The following is a 22,739-nucleotide window of genomic DNA, read 5'->3' as shown; positions in this document are numbered from 1 at the left end:
CAGGGGAGGAGGGGGAGGGGTGGAGAGCGCCATTCTTCCCGCCCCTTGTGAAAAAGGTGAAGTTGGTCTTTGCCTTCTGCCACCTCCCTCTGCACCCCTCCCAACTCCTGGGAGCCTGCTGATTGCCTTCCCTCCCTCGCTATTTCCCTCTATCTCTGTCTGCCTCAGGAGCACTCCTGGCCAGTGCCCCCCTCCCTGAAATGACACCTCCTCACTGCTGTACACGCAGATGGGTCCGGGAGGAGAGCAATATCTGATCCAACTACCTCACACTGAGGAGTAAAAGAATTACTTCAGTTCTTTATCCCTCCTTGAGGAATTTGCCTTCTCAAAAGAGCTTTCTGGGTCATTTAAATGATCTCTGCCCTCCTACCCACTTCTCTGAAAGGGCCCTTTTTCCCCAGGGCTTTTGCAGACTCTACTTTTTGAGCTCGTGGAGTCTCCTCAATTCAGCCTCTGGGGAGGGTAGTTCCATCAAAGGACAGGAGTGGGAGACTCTTCCAGGGGTGACATCAGAAGCATTTAATAACCAGTGCAGAATAAGCACCAACGACTTGCCAGCTGGAGGGCCCCACGGCCTTGGGTCGGCCGGGCATTAACCTGCACGGGGTCCTGGGAGAAAAGTCATGTGGTGGGAACACTCAGGGAAAGCAGGTTTGTCAATGAGCACAGAAGTGTTTCTACATTTTAACAACCATCTGGCAGCACTGGGCCGGCTGTGTCGCTTCTGGTCTGCCCCTGTCTTGTCCAGTTCCTGCTGCTCCACTGGGAAAGGTCTCTGGGCCATTTGTTCCCTCTGTTAGAGGGAAAGTGGCCTGGGCTGAAGCTGGGTAATGCCATGCATGGCCTTTGAGCAGAGCCAGCCGCGTGGAATCCCGGGTGAACAGGATCTCAGGCCCTCGACCCACTGTGTGACCTTGAAGGGCTGAGCCGCCTCTGACTGTCCTTCCTCTCGCCCCTCCTCGCGGTTATTTTCGTCCAGCCTGACAGCCCTTGGCGGTCCCAGCCGTCTGAGCCCCGTGAGTCGGATGCAAAACAGGCAGCACAAACGTCTGGTGCTGAATCCCAAGAGGATTCCTCTCGGGACGCCATCACGTGGGAACATGGCCTCCGCACTGTGCATCCGACGGAACCACAGGCCTGGAGGACGGCGACCGTGTGGTAGGCAGGGAGCTGGGTTCTCTGTGGCTCAAGCCTGGCTCCTGTCTGGGGACGCCGTCCGAGGCCTGGTGGTGAGTACACCCTGTCACGGAGCCCAGAGACCTCCCAGCTGTGTGCGGGGAACTGCTGGTCAGCTGGAGGGTAGGTGTCGGCAGCTGGAGGGTTGGTGTCGGCAGCTGGCAAGAGGGCGGGAACGGGCCCTGCTGGGCTCCCAGTCCCCAGCCTTGGCCGTGGTGGACAGCAGGTCTGTTCCGGGTTCACTGCAGTGGGCGGGAGACAGGTGGGCTGGGGCAGACAGGGTTCCCAGGAGACCTCTTTGTGGCCCCGTGTGGTTACTGCCTCAGGAAGTGAGACAGACACTATGTTCCGGCCCCTGGAGGCCTGGGAAGGCTGCAGCCAGGCAGTCACTGCTCTTGGCTGGGGTCTGATCTCTAGGGGAGCAGCGTGCCTTAGATCATTGTGCCTTTTGGGTTAAAGCGTTGTTCCCCAACCTGAGATTAATGCCTACTGCCCATGTGTCCTGGAGCAGGAGAGGGGTCTGGGTACAGCTCTTGGGGGACTCTCCTGGGACTCATCTCTCCAGGGAAAATAATGAGACCAAGCTTCTGAGATCAGAACAGCCCCAGGAGAAGCTGGGACAAGCAGTGAGGAGGGGAGAGGGGCCCAAGGAGAAGGGGGCCTCTGCTGGGTGAAGAAGACACCTTCATATATGAACCAGTCCAGAAAGCAGAGCAGAAAAGGCAACACCATTTGTAGAGCTCCTGGAAAAATAACTCTCCTCATTCCTGGGGGGCAAAGCCAGCTCAGAAAGCCCCGACTTCAGTGATTTCAGAGACCCAAGAGTGGCAGAGCACAGCTCCTGCTGGCCTCCCAGCTGCCCCCCGGGAAGACCCAGGAACAGCCACATAAGCAGGAGACCCCACAATGCCAGGAGGGGCGGGGGAAGAAGATCGCAGGAGGGGTGCCATGTGGCTGCTCCCGGCAGCCCTGCCACTGGGGGGCAGGGGTGCAGCTGGCCTCTCCGGGGGTCGGGCCCTCCGGGTAGAAGAGGCCCCTCGACTGGGCAGCAAATTCCTCCGGGCTGGCAGGATGGTGCCAGTGGCTCTGCGCAAGGGAGTGGTTCTGAAGGCTGGGATGGGGTAAGCCAGAGAGGAGGTGCTAGGGAGGATGGGGTCGGGCACTCTTCCTAGGATGGCGAGCTGGCTGCTCGGGGCAGATAGCCCTGGACAGCTATGGAAGAAGGACCAGGGCCAGGCAGGAAAGGCCAGGGGCCCAGCGGGCGTGGGTGAAGGTTCCATCTCGGCTGCATAGCTGTTGAGGTGGGAGAGAAGGCGAATCCGCACCGGGTCTGCACGGCTGCTGGGCCCTTCCAGGACCCCCAGGTACCTGACGACCTCAGTAAGGCACTCCCGAAAACCGATGCTCCGGAAGTCGACTGCCAGGGCTCGAGCATCAAAGAATCCTGCAAAGTGAGGCTCGATGAGGACATGCCAGGCAGGAGACAAGCACTGAGCCGGGGTCAGACTGTCTGAGTTCTGGACCTGCTTTCCCCACTCAGCCCCTGGGTGACCTTGGGCATGTCACCTCACCTCTCTGAGCCCCAGTCTCACCACCTTAAAGTGGGAATAATCATCTCTAGTGGGGTAGAGGGGGTGGCCTGTGCGGATCAAATGAGTTCACTAAACTGTGAAGCATTATAAAATGTAAAGTGTTGCTTTCATCACCATTCATGATTAACCCAAAGAAGGAAATCTGCGGCCCAGATAACTTCATTTAAATAGACACTTGCCAGATGTGAAAGCGTTGTGCAAATGGAGGTGTAGAACAACCCTGCCTACGGATGGGGGCAGATGCTGGGAGGTGGCGGCAGCAGCCATCAGAGCTGGGAGACTCCTTGGAGAGGAGAGCATAGGGTAGCAATGAAGCATGAGGTCCTTGGGGGCCAGCTGCTTGACCATGGACTTAACTAGCGCCCTGACTATGGACAAGTCTCAATCTCTCCATGCCTTGATTTCCTTAGCTGTGAAATGGGTATATAACAGGCCCTGCCATGTATAGATGGGAGGGCAAAATGAAATGGTGCACAGAAATGCTTAACAAATGAAAGGTTAGCTATCATTTATATGACTGGTTTGGCCCCCATAAGCATTCAAGTTTGTTCCCCAGCCCAAAGAGCAGTCTAGAAAGCAGGACCCCACTGTGGTCCTCAGCTGCTGCCCTCAGGCCAGGGACCCTGTCTTTGGGTTGACTTCAGTGTGGGATGACCAGGGGGACTGCCTGCAGAAGTATTCACATTCTCACAGCTTCACCTGCCGGTCTCTCGACCACCTTCTGGGCAAAGACAGAACAGCCCCAGTGAGCACTGGCTTCATGATCACGGTAGCAAATATCGGGTCCCTGGTTCACGGCTGAGGTCCCCACAGAGGAACAGCTTGGCAGGAGATGATGTTTGGAGCCAGGCCTCCTAGGTGGCGAGACCTGGCTATGCTGTATACTTAGCTGTGCAACTTTGAGCAAATCCCATCACCTTTCTCTGTTCACTGTTCTTTTTTCACTAACATTTGCTGAGTTCTTCCTAAGCACTTAATTTGCATTAGCTAATTTAAACCTCATAAAAACCTATCATTATAACCATTATGGGGCAGTGGTTAAGAATCCTCCTGCCAATGCAGGGGACACGGGTTCGAGCCCTGGTCCGGAAGATCCCACATGCCACAGAGCAACTAAGCCCGTGCACCACAACTACTGAGCCTGCGCTCTAGAGCCCACGAGCCACAACTCCTGAGCCCACGTGCCACAACTACTGAAGCCCACACGCCTAGAGCCCGTGCTCCACAATAAGAGAAGCCACCGCACTGAGAAGCCCACGTACCGCAACGAAGAGCAGCCCATGCTCTACGCAACTAGAGAAAGCCCGCGCGCAGCAACGAAGACCCAACGCAGCCATAAATAAATAAATTTATATTTAAAAAACCCCTACCATTATTCCCATTTTAGAGATAAGGAAACTGAGGAATAAAGAGCTTAAATCATTTGTCCAAGGTCCTAAAGCTAGTAAGTAGTAAACTCAGTGTTCAAATACAAAGCCAGTGCTCTAAGCCAATTCTCTGTCTTCCCATCAGCCCTTAGCCAGGAAACAGTGAGGATAACAACACCCACCCTCGAGGTTCTTGTGAGAATCAAATGAGATAACATTAGAGAAAGCATTTGGAAAACTATAAAATGCTGCCCAAATATTAGTCACTAGCTTTCTTTTAATTGGATAAATATAAATGTAGCTTGAAATTCCTCCTCCATTGGTTGATTAGAGACAGTTTCCACTGTTGGCTGTGCATTCCTTTGGCACAAGTTCTCCAAGTGACCACCTGCAGCAGGGTCATTGGGCGTGTCTGCTAAACTGGCAGATCCTAAACTCCAATCCAGACTTACTGCCTCGGGACCTCTGGGCTGTGACCCACTTCGCTGTCTGCCCCTACATGACACTGCTGCCCCCCGAGGCTTGAGAGGCACCAGGCTGGGCTGCTTAACGTGCAACCATCCCCTTGAGGGGGCAGCAAGTTAAGGCTTCAAGACTTAAGTCTTTGGAGCCAAGGTCAGTGGAGCTTTCAAGGTTTCCCAATTGTGAAATTACCAAAACACACAGAGTGGCTTCAGGCACACAGAATTTCCGTCTGTCCAGAGGTCTTTTAAAAGCCACAGTTCCGTGACTTTTTTGTACTGGACTAGCTCAAAATAACAGAATGCGTTAACATTCGCATCCTACTAAAGTCCCACGACTGACTTCAGCGGTGAGCGTGACATATCCCCCCAGCACTACCAAGGACACAAGAGCTCAGAAGTCTAGGTCGGCACACTAGCGAAGCGCTGTGGCTAAAAATCTCAGGAGTGTCCCTCCCACTGGGATCACAGTGAGAATAAGCTCATTCAGCCTGATGCTTAACGAGGTCCTGGGGGCGGGGGGATCAGTAATCTGTTGTAGAAGAGTTCCTCCAAGGTTCAAGGCTGGAAGGAGTGGAGATGAGGAAAGGGCTAGGGCACATGGAGACAATAAAAGAGGAGAGGGCAATGCCAAAAGAAGAAAGACAAGCTTTGCGAACGTTCCACCTGGATCTGCTTCAGCCCCTCTGTGAACTGGGAGCTCCATGAGGGCAGGGACCACATCTACTTTGCTCACCAAAGTATCCCCAGGGCCCAGCCCCCAAATATTGGCTGCAGGAATGGTTCCAGGAAAGTAGAGCATCAGTACCTGTCCCACCAGTGGCGTGGAGCATTTTCAAATGATCTACTGTCATCTGCAGGACCTCGGCTTTCTCCAGCTTGGAGGAGCCCTGTGTGTACAGAAGACAGAAGAGTGGCGGCCTTCAGCTGACCTCTGTCGCCCACCTCCCCCGCATGGCGTCATCAGCACTCACGACCTCAGTTTTCTCCTCCTCCTCCCACCCCACCACTGCCTGCAATCGGGCTTCTGCTCTAGCCGAGCCCACCAAATCGAACCCATTCTCTTCAGTTCTCATTTTAGCCCACCTGTCCACCACATTGCTGACCATTCTTCCTGAAAGCCCTCCTCCCCTGCTTTCTTGCTCTAACTGTCTCTTAAAACGGTGGTGTTCCCAGTGGGTGATGGCTCACTTTTTTCTCGCTCTGTGCGCTCTCCTCGGAGGGTCCCCTCTACCTCCATGGCTTCAGGCACCATCACCAGAATGTCACTCCTGCATCCTCACCTGCCTCCTAGACCAGCTTTACCGGGAATCCAACTTCACGCTCGCCACACACACCCAAGATCGGGCTCACTGTCTTATTCCAAAGCACCTGCTCTTCCTCCATTCTCTCTCTTGAGGAGTGTTCCCGAAGCCTCCAGCATCACCTGGTCTCCCAGGTGAAACCTGAGGGTCGGACTCTCCATGTGAGTCCCTTGAAGGTAGGTACCAGGTCTAGTTCGTGGCTAGACTGGTGAAGGTTTTAGTGAATGTCTGTGGAATGACTGACTCGTTCTCCCCAGCAGAAAGGAAGACACGGGACCTATGACCATGCTTTGGCGCACACGGTGAGAATCTCTGAGGCTGTCTGACTGATTCAACTATCTGACTCCCCACTGGAGTCCCTCCACCCCAGCATGTCCAATGACAGAGACTTCACTCCCCAGGCGGCCTGTTCTACTTTCAGATAGTGCTGGAAATGTCAGTAGTGCAGAGGGATAGGGCACTTTAGGATCACACAGTCTGTGTCCAGTTCTGCTCTGCTACTTACTAGCTATGTGATCTAGCACCTCTCTGTGCTTCAGTTTCCTTACCTGTGCAATGTGCATAATAATCCCTACCCTTCAGGATCATTCTGAGCATTCAGTGCAACCGGATGATGGACATAAAGCCACAACCCCTGAGACACCTCAGTAAATATGAATTTCCATCCCCCTTATTCTTGGCCATCAACAGATATCAGTAAATGACATCACAGCACTTCAGGCAGCTGCCACCAATTGATAAGAGATGCCGTGAGAAGTGAACCTTATCTGCTGCCCGCACAGCATTTCCTCTAGCACATTCAGCAATGTCACATACCTGCTTCTCAAAGGCAGTGGGGACCAAGCGCCGCAGTTCAGAAAGGCTGCTGTTGATGCGGTCCCGGCGCCGTTTCTCTATGATCTAAAAAACAATGATGAAACATACGAACAAACAAACAAAAACCAAGTAGGCACTTCATCACAGTTTCCAACACGCCTTGACGGGCACTGACTCATATCTTCTGTCACAATATTTCTGTCAGGGAGATAAATCCATTCTTATATTATGGAAGAGGAAAATGAGGCTCAGAGAGGGGCAGGATTTGCTTAAGGTCACACAGCAAGGAAGTGCAAGGCTGGGACTAGAACTCAGATCTCTTGTCTTGATCTAAGGGGTGGTATTCAAAACGTTTAACCACTGATACAGCAGGGCACCAACCAATTAAAACAGGAACACCAGCCACAGCACTGGAGCAGGTCTGGAGGCCCCTCCTCGGCCAAGGAGACCCCTTGAGGTGCTGGGTCATGAGGTCTGAGGAGTCCCAGGCTTTGCTCTCTCCAGCTGGGAAGGCCTTTCATTCCCACAAGCTCACTCTCATCTCACAATACTGGTAGCGGAATACTGATAGCAGGACAGAAATTACAACACCCATTTCACCGATAAAGAGAACGAGGGCTGGGTGTACGTGGCTGCTTAAGGTCTTTTGGTTAGTGAGTGGCAGGGCTGGTCTCTGCCAGATTCCGGTCTCTGGACTCGCAGGGCAGAAGCACAGCTGCATCCTGGGAGAAAAGTAGGGCCAAGAGCAAGGACGAGCTCCTCCTTCTTCTGTCCCCCTTCCCTACCCCTCAGCACACTAAGAGGGAAGGAAAGTTCTGAGCTCAGACAGAAGCAGGGGAAGGCTGGAATAAATGATAATGGCTAACTGTGCATCAGGTTCTGTTCTGAGTGCATTACATTAATTCACTTCAAAACAACCGTTTGAGATGGGTACCATCATTATTTCAGTTACACAGATGAAAAAATGAGGCACACAGAGATTAAGTGGCTTGCACAAAGTCACCCAGCTAGCTACTGGCAAAGCTGGGACTTGAACCCAGGCAGGGTCACTTCCCGGTGGTGTTTCTGACCAGGGTTCTCTGTGCCAGGCCCCTGGGAACTCAGGGCAAACATTTGTCCGACAGCTCTGCTGAGACACACACTCACCCCTCTGCGTTTCTTCCTGGCTTGCATTTGTGAAGGGCTGGGGGTGGACAGCGGCCGGGCCATCTGGCTGGAGAGGAAAAGAAAGGCTGATTTTGCAGAAGACCATCTCCCTGGCCTGGGCTGACCTCGGAGGCCGGCTGTGGGAGGGCACTGACCCCTCCCAGGCGGCCGAGGTCTCCCAGGCCGGGAAGAGGCACAGGGCAGGCGTGGGCGGGGACGCCTTCTCTCCCCTTCTCCCCGGGGGCTCATTTCTCCCCGGGCCAAGTCCTCCCCTGCACAGAGCTTCCTGCCCCAGAGTCGCCGGCGGCTGGGGCCATGGGTGGGGGGATTTGGCTCTCGCCCGGACCTGACCCGCTCGGCCTTTCCTCCTGCCCCTCGCCCCTCGCCCTCGCTGCTGCCACGGCCGTCGGGGTAACCGCAGCCCGGCCGCCCGGCTCCTGCAACCCGATCCCCCGGGGCGGGGCGGGCGAGGGCACGGGCGGCGGCGGCGGGGCCGGGCCTGCGGGTTAGGTTTCAGAGGGAGCCGCTGGGAACGAGCGTGGAAAGAACAGATGCCGCCGCTTCCCACGGGCCGGGCGCGCCGGTCGCCCGCCCTCCACCCGGCCTGCAGCTGCCGCCTCCTCCCACGCTGCGCGGCCCTGGCGATGGGGAGGCGACATCTGGGTCACAGGGCCCTCTCGGACTCTGGACTCTCAGGACGTGGCCCCAGCCTCCCCAGAAGGCTCCAGCCCCGCATCATCGTGTCAGGCCTCCGGTCCCCGGGCTTGGCTGAAGGATGAATGTTTGCTGGCAACCCAGGAGTTCCCATCACCGGGAGGAGGTCAGCCCTCTGGGGCTTTTCCTGCCCAGACTGACCAAATCCTCCTCAGCTCAACTGCTCGCTCTCTTAATGGTTTCCCGCTTCAGAGGCTCTCTTGGAGTGAAGGAGATACTCTGGGTTGCCCTTAGGATCATTCACTTGGCCAACACGCCAGAGGCCCACTCAGACCTAGGGCTGGACTGGATGCCCTCAGCCAGGCCCCAGCCCTCCAGAGCCTAGCTCCCACTGGAGACATCACAGCCACAAATAACTAGACAAGGTGACTCCCCTGCTATTTCAGAACGTGAAATGCCACACATCTGAACAGGAACCCAAGAGCTTGCCTCCACCTCTCCTCTTCTGCCTAGGTCCCCATCTCAGCGAAGGCACCCATATCCCACTTCTGCAAGGTGGACACCCGGCCACCATCTTTCATTCCTCCTCTGTCCTCACCTACCCCATCAAAACCTGCCCATTCCATGTCTAAAATACATCTCACACCTGTCCCCCTTATCTTCACTGCTGATCTCAGGACCAAGCCTCCATCATCTTTCTAGACTGCAGGAGTCTATTTACACCCGCTGCTTCCTACAAGCGGGCAGAGTGATCATCTAAATGCAAATCTGATCATGTCACTCTCTTACAGGGCCTTCCCAATGCTTTTAGGATCAAGGCTACCATCTTTCAGGGACCCCAGCAGGCCCCTGTCACCTCCTAGACTCACTTCTCTTTTGCTCTTTGCGCTCCAGCCTGTGAATGCACTAACTCCTTCCTGTGGTGGCACATACTGTTCCCTTAGCACAGAACTCTCTGGTCCACTCCCTCTCCCCACCCCCAAGCCCCAGCCCCTTTGCCTAGTAACTTCTACCACCTTTCAGATCTCAACTCAAACGTCAGCTTCCAGGGGAGTGTTTTCTGACATCGCCCCTCCCACTTGATACCCTCTGCTTTACACTATCCTAGCATCCTGCATTCATAGCATTTGTTCCCATTTGTTGCTTTATATTTATATGATTATTTGATTAATGTCTATCTCTCCATCAAGTCTGTAAGTTCCCTGAGGCCATGAACCATATCTGTCTCATACACAGCTGTACCCAGTACTCAGCAAGTGACATGACAGAGCTCGTGGTTGAGCTCCTCCTCCTGCCCTCATCTTTGGCATCACCGGAGAACACAGAGGTGAGACCGTAAAATCTATGTCTTGGGACTTCCCTGGCGGTCCAGTGGTAAAGAATCCGCCTTCCAATGCAGGCGACGCGGGTTCGATCCCTGGTGGGGGAACTAAGATCCCACATGCCTCGGGGCAACTAAACCTGTGCACCACAACTACTGAGCTTGTGCGCCTCAACGAGAGAGCCCACGCGCTGCAAACTACAGAGCCCACGCACCCTGGAGCCCACACTACACAACGAGAGAGAGAAAAACCCGCATGCCACGGCTAAAGAGAAGCCCGTGTGCTGCAATGAAAGAACCCACAGGCCTCAACCAAGATCCGGTGTGCCTCAACTAAGACCTGATGCAGCCAAATAAATAAACAAATATTTTTTAAAAAATCTATGTCTGAGGCCTTTGTGGAATGGGGGCGTATGTGGCCCACCGGGAGGGTCCCAGCCCACGTGAGGACCCTCTTGACATTAGAGGCTGGATCATTTTCATCAACTGCTTAAAGAGATAAGGTTGCATGGGAGACCAGATGAACATTTGTCAAACCTACTGCTATGTCCCTGGCTTCATCTAGCTACATCTGGAAAAGGGTATCTCCATCCAAACATCTGGACAAGAATGTAAGAAGCCTATGAAAGCTCGTGGGAGGGATGGGTCAGCAAGCTAGATCCAGGGCTCAGGTGGCCAGATCCTGAGATCTGTAGGGCAGCTTGTTTACAAAGCTTCAGTCTGGACAAGCCACAAGAGCCAAGGTCTACTGAGAAACACGGCCTTTGTCCCCGCAGCTTGGATAAGGTGTCTCCTGGGGTATTGGGTTACCACTGCTCACGTCACTGCCTCTCAGCCGGATCCCTCCTCAGGGACCATCTGTTGGAGGCTGACACACCCCTTTCAGAGCATGGCAGCTCAGCCACCCTTTTTCCACTCTCCTGGTTCTCTGCAGTGTTATCCCTCTCCCCCCAACTCCCATATCCCACAGGCAAAGCTCACTTCACAGCTTTCTCGGCATCACGACATATACTTCCCTCCTTTGAGGGGAAGCCCCATTTTACAGATGAGGATGCCGAGGACTGGGGAGGTAAGGCAGCTTGCCCAGCCTACGCAGCTGCTGAGGAGCAAAGCCAGCATGGGAATCCACATCTTCTGGCTTCAAAATCAGCATTGTTTTCCCTCCTGATTCCCACTTCCTGTCTGTCTGAATAGCCCTCCAGTCCCCTTAGCCTTAAAGCTCCCAAGAGCTCAGCCAGAGCTAGCTCTTTTCCAGGCTGTGATCTGGCCCTGACATTGGGAGAGGACGTGAGAGATTCTTGTCTGAGAGTCTGAAAATAAGACAGATTTTCATGGACCCAGAGAAGATATGTTGACCCCCAAGATCTGCTCCATGGGCCTCAAGGGGCCCCTAGCCAGAATTCTGGGGTGGTCTCTTGGGGGAGGGGCAGCTTTCCAGGTGGTCTGGCTGCTAGTCCTGACAATCCTCAGAGCTCACCCTCACTTCCTTTTGGGGAACTCCCCCGAGGAGCCCTGGCAGGTGACCCCGCTCATTTTCCATCAGCCGAAGGCAGAATCACAATGTCTCCAATGAAGGGCTCTCAGAGAGCACTGAGCCTACTTGTAAAATGAGGAAACTCAGAGAGGGGAAGGGATCTGCTCCAGGCCACACAGCAAATTAGAGGAAATTCCAGAACTGGAGCCAAGTCTACTGGCTTTTCATCCAATTCTCCCCATACAGTCTTCATCCCACCATGTACATTTCATAGCCAGTACTTTTTGTTCTAGAGAGCACTTCCATGTTCACTTGTCTCATTTATCATACAATGAGTTAAGTCTATTATCGGGCCATTTCACACTTAGGAAAAATAATCACTTGATAGCTGGAGTGACAGGGACACAAAGTGCAGTCTTCAGATGTCCAGGCTTTTCATTAGACCATGTTGCCTCATGGACACGGCACCCTCCAACTGAACGGCGACCCCTTTGAGAGAACCTTTCATTGGAAGCTGCCTTGCGCCAAAGCAGGCAGCTGTGTGCCTTAAGTCCATTACCTCATCAAAGCCTCACCCGATGAGGTACGGTATTAGCATCCCCATTTTGCAAAGGAGAAAATTAGAATTCAGAAAAGGGTAGTCACTTGCCCAGGTTAATGGTGGTGAGACTTCAAAGGCCACCATGTGCCTTAAATGACCCACAGACCCTGACCCAGTGCCTGACGTGGCAGATGCTCATTAAATTTTTGCAGAGGGACCGGGGAGACAATATTCTCAGTTTGGACCCACATGTGTCAGGGGGCTGTGTTCAGATAGGAGCTCTGAGGGTGATTCCCATACATGGGGCAGGGCGCTACCACCAGGCAGATGCCTACAGTGGCAATGGAACACCGCCTGCTCTTTACTCTTACAGGGTGTGGGGGGGGGATTTGCACCCTGCCTCTGACCCTGGGGAGGCTGGCTGCTCCAGTCCCCTGGCCCTTGCCAATGTTCATCTGGCTTTCTTTGTCCATGAGGCTCTTCTTCCCTGAGAGTTCCCTGAGGGCAGAGGCTGAGCAGGATACATCTGGGCCCCCCACGCCCAGCCCAGGGTCTGGGCCACAGCAGGCATCGTTCAGCGCTCCCTGAATTGAAGCATTGATGTCTGCTGGGGGGAGGGCCCTTTGGTGAGTGCTACAAAGAGGGGTCTATAAGTCGGCCTCTGCCAGATGTCCAACTGCTTCTCTCCTCTGGGGGGGTTCTGCTCGCCTAAGAATCTAGACAGTCTAAAAAAATGGGCTCTCGTTGAAAGGACAAAATGTATAGGAAAAAAACTGCCTACCGATCCTTTATGCCATAGTCCAAATGCCACCACCTTCAGGAAGCTCTCCCTGCACTTTTGGTTGTGAGTGACCTCTCCCTGCTCAGGTGCCCTCACAGCCCACAGTCTATCTCTCCTTCCATCTCCCATCCTGTCCATGGACTTTGTGTGACCTGGGAGGTCACTGACCGGGCTGCAAATTCTTGGAGGACAGAAGGCAGCTCCAATCAGCCTAGCTCTCTGACACCAATTTCATGCCTCTGATTCATGAAGACCCAATGACAATGAGTTTGAGACACCTCCCTGCCAACCCCCCACCCCATGGTGCTGGGCCCTTCTCCTGCTCCTAGCAAGCACAGACTCAGAGAATTGATTCTCTAAAGAGCAGTTTCTGCTAAACAATTTTAAAAGGTTATTATGTTGCATAGGGAATGTTATTATATACCGCAAAACCTCATGGACAGGAAATTACCTCCTATTATAAGCTAGAAAGAATTGGAAGCTGGCGGCACTTTACTGGGGCTTGTGACTGAGGCAGGATCCCCTGGTCTCAGAAAACTGGAGATCACTGAAAGTATGAAATACCCTCAAAAACATCCCTAAGAATGAACTGAATCCCCCTTTCAAATCTATTCTAGAGAGTCGGGTTTGGATGAGCCAGGAGGGACCAGATAGGCTTCCTTTTCCCACTCCCTGTTCTCTTTTATTTTACTGATGAGGAAACAGCCTCACAAAGGGAAAGCAATGCTCCAAGGTCACACGGTAACCTGGTGGCAGATTTGGGGCTGGGACCCAAGTCTGCAGACTCCCAGTCAGTCCCTGCTGCTCTTTCAGGGTTCTGACTATCACATATTGGGTGCTTGATACTACTTAAGCATTTGCTACGTGCTGGGCTCTGTGTGAAGCCCTTGACATAGGTTATCTCATCTGATTTTCCTAATTATCCTATGAGGTCAGTTCTATTATTTGTACCCATTTTGCAGATGAAGAAACTGAAGCTTAGATTGTTCACATAACTGGGATGTAACAGAACTTATACAGGTTCAGTTTGTTCTACAGGTTTGAAGCAGGGTCAGAAAACATACCAAGAGTTGAAAGATATTGGCAGCAGACTGGTGCAGTAGAAAGAGCACTGGAATCAGAGTCTAGGCCCTTGCAAGGACCAGGGGCAAGTCAGCGATTATTTTCTTCAATATTAAAACTTTAATTCCAAAGATTTTCTTCCCCTGGAAGTTTTGTGTGTGTGTGTGTGTGTGTGTGTGTGTGTGTGTGTGTGTGTGTGTGTGTGTACTATATGAAAACTGCACGCCAGCTAGGGTAAAATTAAGAAAGTATGGTTACTCTGCATAGTCACTGCAGAGTAGTGACTACTCTACTTCAGGACCAGGGGGTGTGATACCAACAGTCCATGAGGGTTTCCTAAGATCTTCAGGGAAAAGTCCTCCCTGGTAGCGCAGTGGTTAAGAATCCACCTGTCAACTCAGGGGACAGGGGTTCGAGCCCTGGTCCAGGAAGATCCCACATGCTGCGGAGCAACTAAGCCCGTTCGCCACAACTACTGAGCCATGTGTCACAACTACTGAAGCCCGCGCGCCTAGAAACCCATGCTCCACAACAAAGAGAAGCCACCGCAATGAGAAGCCCGCGCACCGCAACCAACAGTAGCCCCCGCGCAGCAACAAAGACCCAACGCAGCCAAAAATAAATTAAATAAAAATAAATTAAAAAAAAAAAAAAAAGTCCTCGCCAGTAGCCTCACTTGGACAGAAAGAGATCTCCAACCGTACCTCAGACCCCGAGCTGAACTCTCCCTCCGTCCCAGCATCTCGAGCCCTAAACGGCCGAGAGCGCACAGGATCCCGGGCACTCGTGCGCGTAACGGTGGCGCCACACCTGCGTCTACCCTGGTCGCTCCAGGACTGGCCCCGCGCTCCCCGGCCCGTCGGCTTGCTCCCCAGCCTGCTCGCCCCGGCGCGCCCCGCGCCCCCAGCCCGCCTTACCTCAGCTCGCCCTCGTGGCCCACGTCGATAGGTCCGTCGGACTCGCTGTCGGAGCCGCTCGGCTCCCGGGGCCGCTTCATCGTGAGCGAGCGCGGGCTGCGTGGGTCTCCGCCCGGCGGCGCGGGCGGCAAGCCGGAAAGTCGGGCCCCGCCCCGGCCCCGCCCCGGGGGCGCAGCCACCGCCCTTTCCCAGGGCGCTTTCCTGCGTCGCAGCCCCGGGCGCCCCCTCACCCCCTCCGTGACGCGCTGGCCGAGCCGTGGGAAGGCCCCGGGCGGTCGCCGCCCCGCCGACGGCTGGGAGGTCCGGCTCCGCTCCCTCGGCTGCCGCGCGCTGGGTGGCCTTGGGCAGGTGCCCTTGGAGGCCCCCGGGGAAGCCAAGGGGTCCCAGTCTGTCCCTGGTTCGCCCCGGGGCGCTGTCGGCTTGTGGAGGCGCCGCTCCGCTATGCCCCAGCCTCTTTAGAGGTCCTCTCGCCGGCTCCTGCCTCCTGGGGTTCTGGGGGCGGCAGACACATCGGTTTGGAGAGGTCGGTGGAGTGGCTGTGGCCTGATCCTCGGCCAGAATTCTCTGGCAGCTTCTCCCAAAGGGGTCCAGAGCAAGTAGAATATGGGTGAGGGGGTCATCCCCCAAAGGGATGGCCGAAGTTGTGGCTGCATCACCTGCGCAGGACAGGCTCTGGCCAAGGTGCCTGAAGACCTGTCTTGATCGTGGGTGTCCTGGGAATTAGTTCCCAGTTCACCAGAGGCAGAGCTGTCCTGGGAGGCCAAGAGTGCCTGAAGAGGGCCCAATCCTGAAGCTGTTGCAGGGCCTCAAAAGGGGGTGCGTGGCACCCTCCAGCCTCCCTTCCTGGGACCCTCCTCCCCTCTACAACAGACCAAACTGTTTACTAGGTAGGGGCTCCGACTGCCCTGCCCTTAGGGAGGGAGACTCAAGGAAGATTCTGAGATTCACCTGCCATCCTCATGGGCCAGTGCCTCAGAGAGACCCCCCCAAAGCTCAGAAGGAAATGGAATGGGGGCATCCTGGAAGGTGGACTTCATGAGCTGGGAGGAGGAGATGGGAAGGTGGTCTCCATGTGGTGGGTCAGAGACGAAGTCTTTCCCTTTGACTCACCCCCCCAGGACACAGAGGAAGCCACCTCCTCATTTGGGAGAGTGGGATTAGTCATCTGAGAATAACTGCACTTTCACTCCCACTGTAAGACCTGCTTAGGGACACTTGATTATGGTGGTGGGACAGAACAATCCCATGCCCCCTTCCACACGTGTCCACAGACACTACCACGTGGCCAAGTATACGGACACATAGGTATAGACATGCACGGGTACACAGCTGGCATGCACAGTCAGAACCTGCAGCTTGGGCTTCCTCTGGAGGCCCTGGTGTTCACCCCAGCCATACCTATGGCGGCACAGTGGTTGAGAATCCACCTGCCAATGCAGGGGACACAGGTTCGATCCCTGGTCCGGGATGATCCCACGTGCCGTGGAGCAACTAAGCCCGTGTGCCACAACTACTGAGCCTGCGCTCTAGAGCCCGCGAGCCACAACTACCGAAGCCCGCACACCTAGAGCCCGTGCTCTGCAACAAGAGAAGCCACCGCAATGAGAAGCCTGCGCACTGCAATGAAGAGCAGTCCCCACTCGCCGCAACTAGAGAAAGCCTGTGCGCAGCAATGAAGTCCCCCCCCCAAAAAAGGAGTGCACAGATAAATAGGAGCTCAGAAGAGCCGTCAAAGCTGAATATTTAAATTTGGAAGTCATTAGGTAATAGGTGGCACTTAAAGCTATAGGAGTAGACAGATTACCCAGAAAGAAAGTGTGGATGGGGCCTAGCTAAATAGCTAACGCTTGGTAAGCACTTATTATAACACCTGAAACTGTTTTGTAAGTATTAACTCACTTCATTCTCAACAACTCTGTAAAGTAGTAAAATTATTATCATCCTCACTTTGCAAATGAGAAAACAAGGCACAGAGAGGTGGAGCAACTCTACAGAGGGTAAATGGAAGGGCTGGAATTCAACAAGGCAGTTTGGTTCCAGAGCCAAACCTGTATAGCTCTTAAACATCAGGCTATAGTATCTACTACTGAGCCTAGAGCTGTGCCATCAATACAATAGCCACGAGACACATGTGGCTACTAAGCACTTGAAATGTGCCTGTACTGAATTGCTTTGTTAGTAAGTGAGATACACACCAGATTTAAGAAAGAAAGAAAGAGAGAGAGAGGAAGGAGGGGAGGAGGGAAGGGAGGGAGGGAGAAAGGACGAGCTCTCATTTATATTTTTAATATTGATAACATGTTGAGATTATAATATTTTTAAAAATTTATTTATTTATGGCTGTGTTGGGTCTTTGTTGCTGCGCGCAGGCTTTCTTTAGTTGCTGTGAGCGGGGGCTACTCTTTGTTGCAGTGCGCGGGCTTCTCATTGCGGTGGCTTCTCTTGTTGCAGAGCACGGGCTCTAGGCGCGCGGGCTTCTGTAGCTGTGGTGCGCGGGCTCAATAGTTGTGGCTCGCAGGCTCTAGAGCTCAGGCTCAGTAGCTGTGGTGCCCGGGGTTAGTTGCTCCGCGGCATGTGGGATCTTCCCGGACCAGGGATCGAACCCGTGTCCCCTGCCTTGGCAGGCGGATTCTTAACCACGGCTCCACCAGGGAAGCCCCGAGATTATAATATTTTATACATATTGCATTAAATAAAATATATTATTAAAATTAACTTCACTTGTTTTCTTTTTAGTTTTTTTAAAAAATTAATTGTTTATGCTCCTCTCCATTCTATTTCTATTGGACAGTGCTAATCTAGTACAGAGGTGTCTTGACCTTAGTCCCATTTGACATTTTGGGTTGGAAAATTCTTTATCGGTGGGGCTGTTCTGTGCATTGTTGAATGTTTAGCAGCATCCCTGGCCTCTACTCACTACGTGCCAGTAGTACCTGCCCCAGTCGTGACAATTAAAAATGTCTCTAGATAATACCAAATGTCCCCTCGGGGAGAAATCACCCCCAGTTGAGAACCACTGGTCTAGAGAAACCCCAAGATTTAGATGTTGAGTAGAAGAGAAAGAGCTGCTGGAGGAGACTGAGAAGGAACAGCCGGGAGGTGGAGGAGAGCCAAGGGTGGGTGTTATAGGAGCCAGAGAGCAGCATTTCAAGTACTTGGTCATGATCATTTAAAATGTCAGTCAGATCACATCACTTCCTGCTCAAAACCATCCATAGGCTTCCCATCACGTTCAGAATAAAATGCCAACTGTTTACCGTGGCCTATACATAGGGTGACTCTATAATTTATCATCTAAGCCTGGGGCACCTCTGAGAGTGAAAGGAGGCAACGCTAACTATGCCAAGACAGTCCAGGGCATTACTGGATGTATGGCCACCCTAAGCCCTGGGCCCTGCCCCTGCCCTGCTCACTCAGCCACTAGAGCCTTCCTGCCCTTCCACCGAAATTTCCTGCTTGTAGCTGCTGCAGGACTTCGAATTTGTCGTTCCATCTATCTGGAAGCCTCTTCTCCTTGATGGTCTCAGATTAATTATCTCACTCTCTTCAGGTCTTGGCTCAGACGTTACATCCTTAGAGAGAACTCTCCTGACCCTCTGTCGAAAACAGGGACCGATTTCCTGCTCACTCCGTGTCCCCTGCTTCACATCATCTTATTTGGTTTGGCCAAAAAGTTCTTTCGGTCGTTTTTTCCGTCAGATGGCTCTAGTAGCGCTCAGTTGTCTTTAACTTCATTCGAAACAATTTTGTTAGACTGTATTGTGACAGCTGTCATATCAGCGTGCATTAAAAATATACTTATCAAAATTGGTGAATTTTTGTGTAGCCATTTTAATATTGAAGATGGAAGAAAAAAAGCAACATTTTCAGCATATTATGCTTTATTATTTCAAGAAAGGTAAAAACACAACTGAAATGTAAAAAAAGATTTGTGCAGTGTATGGAGAAGGTGCTGTGACTGATCGAACATGTCAAAAGTGGTTTGGGAAGTTTTGTGTTGGAGATTTCTCACTGGACAATGCTCCACGGTCAGGTAGACCAGTTGAAGTTGATAGCGATCAAATCGAGACATTAATTGAGAACAATCAACGTTATACCACGCGGGAGATAGCGGACATACTCAAAATATCCAAATGAAGTGCCGAAAATCATTTGCACCAGTTTGGTTATGTAAATCACTTTGATGTTTGGGTTCCACACAAGTTAAGCGAAAAAAACCTTCTTGACCATATTTCCACCTGTGATTCTCTACTGAAACGTAATGAAAATGTCCCATTTTTAAACAAATTGTGACAGGCGATGACAAGTGAATGCTGTACACTAATGTGGAATGAAGGAGATCGTGGGGCAAGCGAAATGAACCACCACCAACCACACCAAAGGCCGGTCGTCATCCAAAGAAGGTGATGTCGTGTATACATGGTGGAATTGGAAGGAGTGCTCTATTAAGAACTCCTTTCAGAAAACCAAACGATTAATTCCAACAGGTACTGCTCCCAACTAGACCAACTGAAAGCAGCACTCGGCGAAAACGTTCGGAATTAGTCAATAGAAAACGCAGAATGTTTCATCAGGGTAACACAAGACCACATGTTTCTTTGATGACCAGGCAAAAACTCTTACAGCTGGGCTGGGAAGTTCCAATTCATCTGCTGTATTCACCAGACATTGCACCTTTGGATTTCCATTTATTTCGGTCTTTACAAAATCTTCTTAATGGAAAAAAATTCAGTTCCCTGGAAGACTATAAAAGGCACCGGGAACAGCTCTTTGCTCAAAAAGATAAAATGTTTTGGGAAGATGGAATTATGAAGTTGCCTGAAAAATGGCAGAAGGTAGTGGAACAAAACGGTGAATACGTGGTTAAATAAAGTTCTTGGTGAAAATGAAAAATGTCTTTTATTTTTACTTTAAAACCAAAGGAACTTTTTGGCCAATCCAATACTTTATAGCATCTATTAATCTCACTGACATTATATGTTGATATATTTATCATCTGTGTCCTCCACCACAAGATAAACTCATTGAGGGTAGACACTGGTTTCTCCTTTTCCCTGCTGACTCTCCAGCACCTAGCACAGTGCCTGGCATGCATAGGTGTGCAATAAATACTTGCTGCAGAATAAACTCATTTAAGAAGCTTGACTGTGATGGGAAAGTAAGCTAGGACAATAGCTGGAGGGAGATGTGTAGTCTGGGTTTGTTTGCTTTTGTTTTGTTTCATTTATTTATTGAAAGGGATTTTTTAAAAACATCTTTATTGGAGTATAACTGTTTTACAATGGTGGTTTAGTTTCTGCTGTACAACAAAGTGAATCAGCTGTATGTATACATATATCCCCATATCCCCTCCCTCTTGAGCCTCCCTCCCACCCCTCTAGGTGGTCACAAAGCACCGAGCTGATCTCCCTGTGCTGTGCGCCACTGCTTCCCACTAGCTATCTATTTTACATTTGGTAGTGTATGTAAAATAGATAGCTAGTATATGTGTATGTCCATGCCACTCTCTCACTTCGTCACAACTTACCCTTTCCCTCTCCCCATATCCTCAAGTTCATGCTCTAGTAGGTCTGAGTGAAAGGGAATTTTTTAAAAAAATAAATTTATTTATTTATTTTTGGCTGTGTTGGGTCTTCGTTGCTGTGAGCGGGCTTTCTCTAGTTGTGGAGAGCGGGGGCTACTCTTCATTGCAGTATACGGGCTTCTCATTGCGGTGGCTTCTCTTGTTGCAGAGCATGGGCTCTAGGCATGCGGGCTTCAGAAGTTGTGGCTTGCAGGCTCTAGAGTGCAGGCTCAGTAGTTGCGGTGCATGGGCTTAGTTGCTCCGTGGCATGTGGGATCTTCCCAGACCAGGGCTCGAACCCGTGTCCCCTGGATTGGCAGGTGGATTCTTAACCACTACGCAACCAGGTAAGCCCTTTCGTTTTGTTTTAAAATGGAAGTGAGTAGGGCATGGTCTAAGCAGCAGGAAACCATCCCTCTGTGGGATTTTATGAAGAGTCTCCCACCTTGACTGTGAAGTTCTTGGGGGTAGGAATCATTTGTGTTGTTCATTATTATGTCTTTCAGTGCCTAGTAAAGTGTCTAGCACATAATAAGCATTTAACATTATTGTGAAATAAATAAATGATAATAATAACAACAATAAAAATAAATTCTGGCTTCCCTGGTGACGCAGTGGTCGAGGGTCCGCCTACCGATGCAGGGGACACAGGTTCGTGCCCCGGTCGGTCTGGGAAGATCCCACATGCCTTGGAGCGGCTGGGCCCATGAGCCACAACTACTGAGCCTGCATGTCTGGAGCCTGTGCTCTGCAACAGGAGAGGCCACAGCAGTGAGAGGCCCTTGTACGGCAAAAATAAAAAATAAAAATAAAAAAATAAATTCTTATTGCACCCTTACTGCACCATGTACCAGGCACTGTACTATTTGACATGTATTAACTCATTTAAACCTCACAACAACCCTATAACAGAAGTTGCTATTATTATCTATTGTAATCCCATTTTACTGAGACATAGGGAAGTTAAGCAACTTATCAGAGATCACACAGCTAGTAAGTGGTAGAACTGGGACTCCACCCAGACAGATTGGCCCCAGAGTCTTTTTTTTCTTTTAAATACAGTTTTTTAAAATTTATTTATTTATTTATTTATTGTTGGCTGCACGAGGTCTTAGTTGCGGCGGCACACGGGATCTTTGTCGCGGCATGCGGGATCTAGTTCTCCCAGCAGGGATCGAACCCAGGCCCCCTGCATTGGGAGGGAGGAGTCTTACCCACTGGACTGCCAGGGAAGTCCCGGCACCAGATTCTTTCTGGTAACCGCGGCATTGTGCATTTAGAGTGGGGTAGACCAATCAGAAGCCTCCTACGATAGGCCAGGCAATAGGGACTGGCTTAGAGGGGAAGAATACAGAACAAATCCACGTGATGCTGGGCTCCTGTCTGGATGACTGAGTGGGTGAAGGTGACAGGCACCAATGGGAAACACAGGAGAAGGTAAGCTCAGTGTGGCCATGCTGTTTGTGAGACCCATGGGACACCCAGGAGGAGAGCCCGGGGAGATGTCTGGTCCGGAGTAGAGATTTGGGAACTGGTAGCTGAAGCCACGGGGTACATGAGGTAACTCAAGGAGCTAGTGCAGAGCAAGAAAGAGGAGAACCTAGCATAGAACCCTAAGAAAAACTGCCAGAGAATCTCTGGGAGGAGAAGGAAAATTGAACAAGGATAGAGCACCTGAGGCCGAGGTTAGAGAATGCCTAGTAAACGGCTCGGTGGCCAGTCCAGGGGCTCTAAGAGGAAGACCTGCAAACATGAGGTCACAGAGGCCTTGGCATGTATAAAGGCATCAGAGGCAGGGGCCATACCCCAGGGATCTGGAAGTGTCTGTGGAGGATGCAGAAGCAGGTTTGAAGAAGGAGCAGGTCAATGAGAGAGGGCAACACAGGCAACTGCAGAGGCCGGCAAGTCCGTAGGAGGAATTTGCTTGCTGATGGAGAGGGGTCAGGGAGAGGCAGAGGGGTGAGCCCAGAAGTAGCAACTAGCCTCAGTCCAAAGGGAGGGAGGCAGAGAGGGAACCTGTACCCTCCCCACTTCCCCCATCCCCCGGCCCCAGGGCAGATGGAGCAGGAGAGATTTTCAGGGGCAGGTCTCAGCTCCAGTGACACTTTCTCAATCCCTGATCCCACACTAGGTCAGCCCCCTTCTTCTCCCAGGGCTGGTATTCAGATTAGTAGACTGACAGCGCCTGGGTGCCAATGGTTGTGTTGCATGTGGACCATATGTTGGAACAGGGTTCCAGAGCCCTTTGCTGGGCCAGACACTGAGCACCTAACTGCTGAGTGATGGAGGTATTGGGGGTCCCAGAGGAGAGGATGGTTGTCACAGAGATGCTCTGGGCAGCTGTTGGTAGTTATTAATTGTGCAATAATTTATGTCTCTCTCTGGGACATAAAGGCAAACATAAGCTGTTCACTCCCCATCGTCTCCCCATGCCTAGCAGTGTTTGGCATGTAGTAGGTGTTTGGCCAATATTGGCGAGTGACTAGGGATGGGGAGGGGAGCTGGGGGGGCTCCTGAAGACCTCTACCTTCTCTGTGGAGGAGGTGGTGCCCAGCCCCAGG

The 22,739-nt window shown here is 52.0% G+C and overlaps 1 protein-coding gene and 1 long non-coding RNA gene across 5 annotated transcripts; one reads left to right on the top strand and one right to left on the bottom strand.

Annotated features, from left to right (window-relative positions):
* Positions 1-498: 498 nt before the first annotated feature.
* Positions 499-14,750, bottom strand: HEYL (hes related family bHLH transcription factor with YRPW motif like). 4 transcript variants are annotated; one of them, XM_059044344.2, is made up of 5 exons: positions 14,616-14,750; positions 7,866-7,932; positions 6,720-6,803; positions 5,408-5,489; positions 499-2,623 (listed from the first exon to the last, which is right to left on the bottom strand). In XM_059044344.2, exons 1-5 carry the CDS (start codon positions 14,693-14,695, stop codon positions 1,965-1,967), a joined length of 972 nt encoding a protein of 323 aa, XP_058900327.1. In that variant the 5' UTR covers positions 14,696-14,750; the 3' UTR covers positions 499-1,964. The 4 variants fall into 4 exon arrangements, with proteins under 4 accessions (XP_058900327.1, XP_066866882.1, XP_066866892.1 ...); XM_067010781.1 differs by having other exon boundaries at positions 7,866-7,928; positions 14,616-14,707; XM_067010791.1 differs by lacking the exon at positions 14,616-14,750 and adding an exon at positions 8,217-8,300.
* Positions 720-10,220, top strand: LOC136792369 (uncharacterized). Its single transcript, XR_010836044.1, has 2 exons — positions 720-1,232; positions 9,756-10,220. It is a non-coding gene; the product is annotated as an uncharacterized lncRNA (long non-coding RNA).
* Positions 14,751-22,739: the final 7,989 nt, after the last annotated feature.

This window comes from Kogia breviceps, chromosome 1, assembly GCF_026419965.1.
Source record: "Kogia breviceps isolate mKogBre1 chromosome 1, mKogBre1 haplotype 1, whole genome shotgun sequence".
Taxonomy (NCBI): domain Eukaryota; kingdom Metazoa; phylum Chordata; class Mammalia; order Artiodactyla; family Physeteridae; genus Kogia; species Kogia breviceps.
This window is presented reverse-complemented; position numbering and strand designations above follow the sequence as displayed.

Coding starts and splice junctions, on each gene's coding strand:
- HEYL (XM_059044335.2), bottom strand. CDS start 8,114: ATGAGCCCCCGGGGAGAAGGGGAGAGAAGGCGTCCCCGCCCACGCCTG. Junction 6,804..7,865: donor CCAGGAAGAAACGCAGAGGG/GTGAGTGTGTGT, acceptor ATTGTTTTTTAG/ATCATAGAGAAACGGCGCCG. Junction 5,490..6,719: donor CCACTGCCTTTGAGAAGCAG/GTATGTGACATT, acceptor CTGTACACACAG/GGCTCCTCCAAGCTGGAGAA.